At 36.0% G+C, this 12,107-nt stretch overlaps 1 protein-coding gene across 1 annotated transcript in view; it reads left to right on the forward strand.

Moving 5' to 3' along the window:
* The window catches only part of LOC140152705 (neurobeachin-like protein 1), a 65,232-nt gene that overhangs the window by 15,583 nt on the left and 37,542 nt on the right, over positions 1–12,107 (forward strand). Inside the window, exons 6-13 of the mRNA XM_072175167.1 lie at positions 5,080–5,153; positions 5,451–5,545; positions 6,466–6,660; positions 8,251–8,341; positions 9,623–9,729; positions 10,596–10,778; positions 11,087–11,330; positions 11,470–11,678. Coding sequence (XP_072031268.1) covers positions 5,080–5,153; positions 5,451–5,545; positions 6,466–6,660; positions 8,251–8,341; positions 9,623–9,729; positions 10,596–10,778; positions 11,087–11,330; positions 11,470–11,678 — 1,198 coding nt within the window. The remainder of the gene's footprint in view (positions 1–5,079; positions 5,154–5,450; positions 5,546–6,465; positions 6,661–8,250; positions 8,342–9,622; positions 9,730–10,595; positions 10,779–11,086; positions 11,331–11,469; positions 11,679–12,107) is intronic.

Here is a 12,107-nt window from a genome sequence, read left to right on the forward strand (position 1 = left end):
TTCCAGTTGAAATCCACACATCTATGATAGACATGACCTTGATCTCCCACACAGGGAGTGTAGAATTGAAATGGAATCACCCATGCAGGCAACCCCATTTGAAATTTACAATCCCTGTGTGGAATACTAAGGTCAGATCTTCCACAGGGTGTATGAATTTCATCTGGAATAGCCCAATAATTTCTACTAATGTTGCTGTGGTATATTAAATTAATACAGTATTAACAAACTTACTGTCTATGCTGGGGTGAATGACCCCATCTTAAAACCAATAAAGGGTGTATTTCAATAAAAGTACAGCAAATGGTGTTTTAATCAATCTCTTATCTCAAGATTTTTCAACATAATGTTTGTGCATGGTTACATTGATGAGTATCAATCAATCAATCATTATTTCTAATGATTTAGTATAATTTCCTTTTCTTTTCAAAAGTGAGGAAAAGTTTTTTGATATTTTGTTATTTGTCTCCAAAACATGACTAACTAAAAAATGAATGGCTCTGTAGTTTTATGATGAAAGTGATTCAACCGTGGCGCATTTTGTGAAATTAGAGATTTCAAACAAAAATGAAACCTGTATTTTAAAAAGTGGTAGTATTTAGGAAACCACTGTATGTATAAATGATTACTGACTTTTGCTACACAGTCTTTGAAATACCCCTTGTACATTACATGCCTAGTTTCACAAAGTCTTAAGAAGCACTGTAATGGCCTAATCTATATAAAGTGTCTGAACCCATCATACTAAACCATGTGTTAATATGAATACTAAGTTATAATTGATTGGGGCACTTCTGATGTATTTATGAAAGTCTTTGTGAAAATAAAGCATGAAGTTCTTATCAATTAACACAGTCCACTTTGTTGTGGTCCATTTATTATAACTTTTTGTTATCCCAGATCGGATGAGGAATTAGAACGGTAAGCACTGCTCATGCGCACACACTCATCATGATCTCAATTCTAGTGATGATGATGGTGATGATGATAATGATGATGATGATGTTTGCATTGTGTAATAGTCGGTTGCACCTGGTGTTAGCTTTTTACTAGCAGTATCTTGGATTTTGATTCTTCCCTAATGTATGGTTATGGAATAATTGACAAATTCAAGGGAAGGTGATCAAGATCCAAGGTATTGCTCTTGACTGATTAGTTGAGTTATAGCTCCCTCTACAGGGTTCGAATTCTGTTTCAGAGTACAAATTACTTTTGATTCATATAAAAGAGAATTTTGGAAGAATTTGTTGATTCTAACAATTAATTACTGTGTAGACCTCAAAAAGTTTTTGCAGCTGTGTTTACGAGAATCTTTGCGAGAATCTAATTGTAAAATTCTAACCCTGCTCAATCTGTAGTGATGAGCTATTGATCACTGAATTAAATAAGCTGCATCTTTGGTTTTTGCACCAAAAATAAGATCAAGCTCATATGCCAGATGGAATGGAACATATAACATTCAGCTATGCACAGCCAAATTCCTTTCTCATGGGTAAACCCATACACTACTCTATGTGTACACAAGAATGCACACAAGTCCTGGACTCTTCTAGTAGGTCTGTTTCTAAGTCAGTACCCATGTCTTTGGGTCTATCTACATTGCATGTGTGATCCAGGTAGTTATGGGTCATTCTAATTTAATGATTAACTTTGCAGTTTACACTGGTATTCTAACAAGCAGATCTGAAGTTGGTTATGCTAAGATGCATTTACACCCCACACATGAGTACAGAAGTGCAGACTTGGGTCTGGATCCACAAGCAGTATGTAGATGACACCAAGTAGAAGCCCTCTGGCCAAACCTGTCGACTGTCAGAATCACCATATTGATACTGTAGCATAGTGCAAACGATAGTCATGAATATCTGTTTATCCAAGTAGTACTGTATAAGTGGTAATTTTCGCATACATGTATTTTTAACAGAGACATTTAAGAATTTGTTATTTTTGCGATTGTCTAATTCTGTCCTATATTTCCCATACATTATAAACATATTTTCTGTGAGGTGTTGATTTCATGCAATTCACGAAAATAAAGCCCTCGTGAAAATAACTACTTATACAGCAGTAGCTAAAGTGTGGCCAAGGTCTTTTACCAGACAGTCTTTTCATGTGCATCATAAACGCTTGCCATCTGAGCAGACCCAAAGTGTGCAAGAAGGACCTCTGTATAATTGTGTACTATACAAATAATTGCTCCTAGATCTGAAAGAAACTCAGAAATCATGAGCACACAACAGTGAGAGATAATCATGGATTTCTGCATGTGATGTCCTCTCAAAGATGTGTGTTAAATCAGCACAGTGACCTGCTGTGTTTAATAGAACTGCATACAGGAATTTGGCTGTGTACATATCAGTTTAGTAGACTCTTTGTATTTCTCCTAGTGCACAGGTATCACAAGTTATATTGGTTGATCCTGCAGCTTCTCATTCAAACATTTATTAGCATACTTTTCTAAAACTTGGTCAGTCCATCTCCCACATGTTCATTATTTACCAAGTTGTTTTACTGGGATTAAACAGCCATGTTTACCCAAGAAACGATGCAGGTGATTGTTAGGGAACAAACCAAAAGGTCAATGAAGTGCCATAACTAGTTTTGTTTCATAGCTAATCTCCGCCCTCCCCATCTGTAACTACATGTAAACCAGATTTGAGTTAAAATAACATGTATCACAACAGTTTAGAAGAAATGTAATCAACATTTTAGAAAACCCTCCATCCCTTATTTTGTATAGGACTTCATCAATCTTTTGGTTTGTTCCCATTGAAATGACAATTTTAATAGTGAGTAGATTCTACAATTTCATGAATAAAATATTTGTTAAAATGTTTTTGTTAAACTACCTATTAATGACCCCATAATAATTGAGTAATATGTTGATGGTGGACTGAACGAGTTTTGGAAAAAACAGTGTTCAGTTGGAGTATAATTACAGGTCATCCCTAGCTAGACCCATCAGATATCAATATTATTGTAATGTAGTTTGACCTTCCTGCTTTCTGTTCCATCAACATGTAAGGGGGCAATGTAATTCCCCTCAGGACTAGATAAGCTATATAGTTTTGACGTATATAAAGCAGACTCTCCATAGAACTACTTTTTCAAACAATAACAGTCAGTGTCTGAAATCTGTAATACTCGAGTCACTTGCAATTAAAACTTATCATTTCATAATCTTAAACTATCTTTACTCTGATTTTAGTATGGTATTCCACATTGGCCTATTCCAGTTACAGTACATACACCCACCCACTATGGAAGGCATGACCTTAATCTTCCACACAGGGGTGTAGATTTCAAATGTAGTAACCCATTCAGGCATCCCCATTTGAAATTACACTCCCTGAGTCCCTGTGTGGGAGATTAAGGTCAAGGCTTTTTATGGGGATGTGTGAATTCCAACTGGAGTAACCTGTTTCCTCTCAAGTTGATAGTGATGTAATTTAAATTAGTAATTGGTAAGATTTACAATATTATTCACTCTGAGGTAATATGGCCAACGTTTGGCCATTTGTTTTGTGAGAAAAAAATACTTCATTTAGCACACATAATTTTAAGAGAGTGAAGTCAGTAAACACTGAATGATAAAGAATGGCGCCCAGTTAACTCAAAAACCGATGCCAAGTGTGCTTTGTATATTGTGTGACTGGTGCATGCTTTTGTGAATTAATGTCAGCGTAAGTTTTTTTTACAAACAAAAATTTTTGTCTGTTACTATTTGAACACAGTTTAGTATATTTCAGAATCTACTGTGTGAAATAGTGTTGTCTGTCACACTTACCCGACCTCTGCCTTTGCTTACTGTTAAACAAGAATACACGTTAGGGTTTAAGTTCTGTCAACATGGGAGGAAGTGGGATTCAGGAATGTAATATGATTCTGTCACCAACTCAACCACATTTGCACAAGTTTACTCATGAAATGATTCACTTACACTCATTCACTCACTACCTTCTCATTTTTGGTCATAAAATTTTCCAGTATTGCATTTTAAGCATAGGAACTTGTAAAAGTAGCAGAGAGTTATATGATACCTCTGTGATTTTATATATTTTTTTTTTTTTTTTTTTTTTAAATATTAGTATAACTATAACTTCTCCTGTAATGCATATTATGTCCTATAATTTGGTTCACCTCAAGTGACATGTGTGTATTTCGCTGGTCAAAGAATTGGCATGTTCATAAATTTACTGCACAGAGAATACTTGCACATATATAAGGACGTGGAGGTGGCACGTTTGCAGCACAACAGCGAAAAAGCATTGGTGTTAATACCAAACTTGAGGTAAACCAAAGTTAAGTTTTATTGTACCATGTGTTAAAATTCAAAGGGATGTATTGTGATGTACTGGATGGTGAGGTGGTTATGCGATGTCATTGTGTTTCACTGTGAGCTAATGTCGAACTGGTTTTGTGATGGTGTATTGCCAATGTTGATATTTGACTGTTATCGTAGGTACCAGGTAGTTCCCACAGGAGTGCAACAGTGACTGCTTATCTGTTTTCTATATTGTATGTTTTAATTATGTAGAAACAAATAGATTTTGTAAATAATTTGTTTTAGAGCAAACTTTGAAATAATGGCCGCTACCCCCATACAACCCTTACTAATCCTAATCTTAACCATAATATTAATCTCAATATCAAAATCTCATAATCCTAGCCTTCATCCACATTCTAATTCTAGTTAACCCTTAATATAACCCTGATAAATGTAATCCTAATTTCTTCGGGTAGTGGCCATTATTCTCAAGTTCTGCATATTGTTTCACATTATTCTTCTTGTATTTAATTTGAAGTCTGACTCTAAATGTGACTGATACATGTTCAAAAATATCAATGCAGTGGTACTTCAGTTTGTAGCAACATTGAATTTCTGATAAATTAAGCAGTAAAGTATATAACAGGCCTCATGATTTTTCACAAGACTTTCAGAGCTAGTTCATCAGTACATGTACATGTAACTGTGTGTAGGATGGGAAACCAGTGTGTGTGGGAACAACAAATGACATTGAATTAGTAGATTCAGATACTTGTGAATTGAATGTATGAGCTTTTAATTAATCATTGCAGATACCAAGTCAACCCAGCTCAACACAAATACAAGCCTGCTATCCTAAGTGTAGAAGTGGCTCCATTCTTCTATGGTAAGTGTGCTTCAAGTATGATTGATACTTTTTATTAGCCTGTAAGTCACATTCGAGAACAATCATTACAGTTTTCATTGTTCAAAAATTTCATTGTCAAAGTTGTTTTTCTCATTAAAGGAAACAAAAAGATGCCATATTTTGAGTTATTGGTCCAATTGAATGAGGAGGAAGGGATATAATACAGCCCTGTTGAATCAGCTAATTCCATCTAAGGTACGGTACAATGATGACCAGATACATTGAGCATTCAATAAACTGTTTTGTGCTTATCTCTTTTCACCTTGTTTTCCACAGATTGTCTCCAAGAAGGAAACTGGCCATCACTGGTCAAGGTTGGTTTACATTACAGAGTGTTGCATATGTTTGGTGCAGTCCTTACTGGCTCTCAGGTAGGCATGGAGAAGAAAGATCACCTATGGGAGCATTAAAAGCCATTGAAAGTCATTGACTTTGTTCAATTGGTTTTCAAAAGATAGTGCATGTCATGTGGGTATCTGTAACAAAACCAGAAGTGGGACAACATAACTTTGAACTATACATGCAACAAATGTTTTTGATATTTTATTTCCCTCAACTAAAAAAACAGGACTTCATTGGTTGTTCCCTTGCAAACCAATTTGAGTGTGTTAGTGCTTTATAAAAAAAGGTTGTACATTTTCCTTACATTGCCATTGGGCTATTCTGTTTGAAATCCATGCATTCCCTCTGGAAGACCTAACCTTGATCTCCCAAACAGGGGTTGTAGATTAACCCTAATGCCCGAAGGGATTCTTAGCGACTGGAAGGGAAAGAAGGGAGGAATAAAGAGAGAAAACAAACAAAGTAGTTGTTTGCTCTGTGTGGGCTTTGAATCCAAGAATCCATGCCAAGCACTAGGTCGTCGACACTTAGCCACTGGTCTTACGCTGGCCAGGACAGTGAAAGCGTGCCCATATATCACTTAGGGTGATTGCATCACCCCATCCTGTGGGATGCACGCACATGCAGTGAAGTTGTTTGTAGTATTTTGTTGTACTCAGGTTGGTTGGGGTTAATTAAACCAATACGGAGTTTCGATAGTGGTTACTTAAGAGAAAGGTTATGTCTTCCACAGGGGTGTATGTAGTTCAACAGGAATAGCCCATTGCATGACTGTTATTGACTTATCTACATTTAACAGTGTTTTACTATCAGTTTTTCTTTTTGCATTGCAGTTACCTGTACATAGAAAAACAGAGATATATATTCTGTTAGAACATCCTTGCTGACATTGCACCTGTTATTGACCTTGATTATCCAACCTTGAAATATTCTTTTCTTTCTTTTCCAGGAGAATGCTCAGATAGCAATATCACCAGCCACAGTAGACATCCTGTTTGATCTACTAGTATCAGAGAGCAAAAGTAAAAGTCTGTTGAATAAAGTGTCTAGTAGCCCTTCAAGCTCCAAACACTCTGTGTTAGAGGTGGTTCTCAAGTGTATCGTTCAAATGGTGCTAGTTACACACATGTGTAGCCCTGAACAAGTAAGTGAAGCTGGTCATTATGTAAAAGGTGGCATTTTCATGGAATATTTATTATGTGCTCTCATGCTCTAATGTTTGTTCGGCTTACATAAGGAGGAAATTATTTAGCTTTTGTTACTGCGCGACTCAATAGTCCCAACTCACACTTGCGTCAATTCACATAAGCGTGCGCCAGTCACACATTACGCAACGCACAACTAGCGTAAGCATTGCGCTCAACAGCATGCATGCAATTCTATATCAATACATAGTGTTATGAATCTTATTTTTTCCACCTTAAATAAACCGAACAAACTTTAGACAGGTACCACAAAAATAAGGATGCACAAATAATTTTTTTAGGTCTATGTAGCAAAATTCAGCATCATGAGTTTAAAAACAAGCAGAGAAGTTCAAAATCAGTAAATTGCTAAAATTTACATGCAGAAAAAGTACCTGCTTTCAGGCATGGACATGTTCAGCATAGCATGGACATATTCAGCATTTTAGCTGATTTTAGCATTTTTTGTTATTGTTTTTAGTGTTTTTCAGCTTATTTCTGAATCAAATTAACAGAAAATGGTAAAAAAGCATGGTTTTTAGTTTTTTTCCCAAGACCAGTTTTCATGCCTGTGCTTTACAGTACTCTGTGGAAAGAGGAAGTGCATAATCGTCTTGACTTCAGAATAAATGTATGTTGTTTTGCATTTCTCTTAGAGTTATGAGAACAGGGATGCACTTGTGAGATTTTGACAAACAAGCATGCTCTTGGACCATAACCAGATGTCATACCTCATAAAGCAGCTATTGATTATTATAATCAAAAATCGTACTACAATATTTAGTTGATACTTGGTAATTTGCTCTGATACTTCCAATTGCTCCCCTCTGTTCTATTGTCTATAATTGGTCAGAAATCATGAAAAATTTGTATAAGAAAATAACCACTTCGTACACACTACAACTTGAATGAATTCACGCAGACAAATAGAATCTACTGTTGCACTGGACTCAACATAAGTTGACTTTTGTGATGTGAGTTGATCCAAGGGCATGCAGTATGCATAGCACCAGCTGAGCAAGGGTTGTCTGTGTGCCATTGAACATCAATAAAAGTGGTATCAATTCTGTTTATTAGCCTTTTGTTACTGATTCCAACCCAGCTGTTTGCTCAATGACCTACTTGGTCTCATTGCCATGGCATAATGCATTAACCTACATTCAACAACCATAACTCAAAAATTGACCTCAAAATGTGGATTATGTATTTCTGTACCCCACTCAATCAAAGGTCATTCTGTATTATGTACACACATATTGGGGTTGCAGAACTGTGTCATTACAGATGAGTATGTTTTAGATCCTAATGATGTATTGGGCTATTCCAGTTAAAATTCATACACCCCCCATTGGAAACATAACCTTAATCGTCCTCAAAGGGGGTGTAGATTTCAAATGGAATCACCCATTCAGGTAACCTTGTTTGAAATTCACACACCCTGTGTAGAAGACTAAGGTCATGTATTGCATAGGGGTGTATGACCTTCAAATGGAATAGCCCATTTGGCCTGTAATTTCAATGACATATATCTCTTCTCTTGTATCCTGCAGAGACAAGTGGAGTTAGCTGAGATACTACGTGATTTATTCCAGACACTCGTCAACTGTTATGAAAACCAAGATATTCAACTAGCAATCTTCAGTAAGTAGTAAACAAAAGGTTTTGTTGTTATTTTGCAATTTTACAGTAACTTTGCTGAGGAAGTAGCTTACTCTGTCCCTAATGTGTTCTTTCTTTTATATGCGTTTGAGTCCCTGATGATTTAGCTAGCTTGTAATTTTGCTTACAAAACAAAAACAAAAGGTGCTTACCCAGAAAATACAAGACAATAGTATACAAATATTGACTGCTATGAGGGGCATGGTTAAAATTATAGGCCCAAGGTGATCTCACAACCATGACTATGCCCCTCGGCTACCCCTCGGGCAGTCATGGTTTTGAGATCACCGCGGGCCTATAATTTTAACCATGCCCAGAATAAAAAGCAGTCAATATTTGTTTTATATACCAAATCTTAAGATTCTTGTCATCTGTTTGGTTAAAAGCATCGATTTTGGGAAGAGAAATTAATAGTATCAATGCGAACGACACACAGATTACAATCTGCGATTTTTGCGTATTTATAGCGCGTGAAAACATTAACGCGTGCGTAATATCATTTTACGCTGGGAAAAACGCACAGTTTGATCGTGACGCACATGACCGGTCCATAGTTCATTTCCATGGACCGGTCCATAGTTCATTTTGCGGGCATAGTTAATTCAATGACTGCACTTTCAACCAATCAGATGACAGGAATCTATATATGAGGTATATAATATGCTTTAAAAATTGTTTTTTTTGGTAACATTAGATGTCGGGTTCTAAAAAGATAATACAAACATTTCAGAACAGTTAGTGTCTACAAACATATGACATTGATGTTTTTATAATGCTGTCAATTGTTATTGTTAAATATTTCTGGCAAAACATTTTGAAAAGAAATGTGTGTCAACATTAATGACATGTTGAAACATTTTGTGGCAATATTTTTAAAATGTTATGAAAATGTTTCTAGAGTTTGTAATCATGTTAGTGCAACATTTTGTACTCTTATGAAAAGGTATGAAAAACATGCAAACTTTTGAAAATGATTTGTATTTGGTGATCAGTTTTGTACCTAGTCCGTCTTAGTGATAACAAATCTCTGGATAGCTGACTTGGACTGGTGTGGTATTATTAAAAGCTGGTTATTGACAATTCCTATAATTGGCACTTTCCTGCCATTGATAGGGTGAGCATAGATATCATGGCCTTCTTTCCTCGCTTTCGTTATTATATCATAGGTGTTCACTCCATCAACCGCAGATTTTCTGATTAGCTGCTTTGATAAAAGAGTGTATGAATATATTATATAATGACAATTTTTTTTTTTATTTACAGGGAGCATTCCACAGATGCTGATGAGAAGAGAAAAGCTGGGATTACAAAAAGCCTTTGTTGATGCTGATATATTTGGCATGCTAATAACTGTCATAGAAAAAGCAATTGTAAGTATGCAAAACAAATCCACACCCTTAGGGTAAGGGTGAAGGTTTGGGGTAGGGTTTGTATAAGGCAAAAAAAAAGTTATTTGCTTGTCCTTGTCCGACCAACCGTCTCGGCAGTCCCGACCGTAGAACTTTTGTTGTTGAAAAAGGTTTTTTTTTTCAATTTTCCAAAAAAAGTCATGAACTTTTTGTCTGAAAAACTGAAGATATTATATAAATGATGTAAAATAACATTTCCTGCCTGTTTCCCCCGGCCCATTCGTACCTGGCTAAGGGTTCCGATATTTTTTATGTCATCCTCAGCGTCTACACAAGTTAAAAGTAAAACATTGTTGAATTTAAAAATGCAGTATTTTAAGTCTGCCAGACATGTACATGTCAAATGAAGTAGGTTTACCTTGAATTTGTATTTGGTGGAAATTCTGTGGTCATTGAGTGTTTTACATACAAACAAGTACTTCACATTATGCTTTTGTAACTTGGGAAAAAAACTTTTCCCGACCGACCGACCGACCGACCCAACTTCTGAAAGTGATCTATGGACAAGCAAACAATAAATTTTTTTTTGGCCTAAGGGTGCATAGAATAATTCTCTAGATAGTTGGTGCAGATTGTGGTACTTTTTGACCCGGTTTGGTCGCTTTTTTCCTGACTAGTCTTTCCTGATTAGTTCATCCTCTTGTATGAGGTTAGTTCAACCAAATGTATGATTTGCAGTTGTCAAAAAAATGTACCTTAGATAGCTAAGATGAGAACAAACTCCATTTCGTGCATAAACATTAAATACATTGTTTGTGTTTATATCATATGTTTTAAGTTTTATTATTTCGCCTTTTTTCCTTATTTATTTGTTTGTTTGGTTTTAGGAGACTGGACATAATAAACAATTGGCTGGTTTCTTTTGTCTTCACATCATGGCATCAGTGATGACAGACTGTCCACCTGCTAAAGTTGCCTTCAGAGAAGCCATTGGGTACCAGAGACTAGGGGATCTATTAAAAGCACTAGGAAACCCATCAGAGGAACTATTAGGTTCTCTATTGGATATGGTAAGAGTAAATACAGCTTGAAGTGTTGTCTGTTAGACAGTATATCTGCTGTTGCTATAAATAATTCTCAGACATGGTTGTACGGCTGCTCACTGTTAGTTGGGTTGCATGTGTTACACACTGGGGTACAACATTGCCTTGTACTCACTTACAAAGATTGGTTATGCATACATTACACACAGGTTGCATTCAAATGCAAAAAATTCATCACATTCACAATAAATTGTTGCAGTACATTTAAATATCACTGCGTGATACTGCGGTGTAAAAAAGCATTCTGACAATCATCTTTCTTTCATTTCCCATAGATGGTAGACGGCACATACAAACGTGAGGCCAACCAATCCATTCTCAATACCGGTCCTACTGGCATCTTACTGCGACTACTGCCGCTGATACGAAAACAGGAGCTACAGATGCCGACAACAGATAATGTAGCTACTAGTTGTGTTAACAGTGATTACAGTAGAATGCAGTGTTGCAATGATGGTATTTTATCTATGGTGTTAGATGCATTGGAAGCTAGGGAAAGTCTACATAGAAAAACACAAGGTAAGGCTTCAAGGTGATTTCTACCTCATATTGAGGCCCAACCTAAAGTATTTGAAAATAGGTTTTTTAATGAAAAATCTGACCCTTAAAATGTTACTTACTAGAACTTACAACTTTTGCCTTATTTCTGTCATTCCAGAGAGGTTAATAAGCTTAATGGAGGCATTAGGGTCATATAGCATAACATCATCCCAACTGAAGCGACTCATTGGTCTAATGCGTGGTATGGACAAAGACCGCCCTCTATCTCCTCACTGCACACGCCTTATGCATGCCATGTCTACCATGGCCAGGAAAGAAGGCAAATTGGGCGCCCATCACTACTTCCATTTGCAAGAAGATCTCTCAGTAAGTACAAGATTTTTATTTTTATATTCTTAGTGAAATTGTCCAGAATTTACCACAAATTTGAACATAAATATTGATAATATTGATAATGATAGATACATGGTGTTTGCATTTGTCTATATGTACTGAGAATCACATCATAATATTATTTGCTGTTCAAATACTCATTTTAATAAGATTGTCATTATTTGTCATTGATTAGTCTGTGCTATTTCTGTAATCAAATGCTCATTATTATGTTAATTTTCACACTTTGAAAAATACAGAAATTATAGCATTATTGATTTATCCTGGTATTTCAGTGTAAACAGGTTTAAGGGGTTAAGAGACTAGTTATTTAGTAGGCCATATGCTGCACACTGTCCATATCAGATGGGCTCATTGATTAAATAAAATCAATTGTTACTGCTAGAGCCTGCAAGAGCTGGA

Source organism: Amphiura filiformis, chromosome 5 (genome assembly GCF_039555335.1).
Source record: "Amphiura filiformis chromosome 5, Afil_fr2py, whole genome shotgun sequence".
In the NCBI taxonomy this organism is placed as follows: domain Eukaryota; kingdom Metazoa; phylum Echinodermata; class Ophiuroidea; order Amphilepidida; family Amphiuridae; genus Amphiura; species Amphiura filiformis.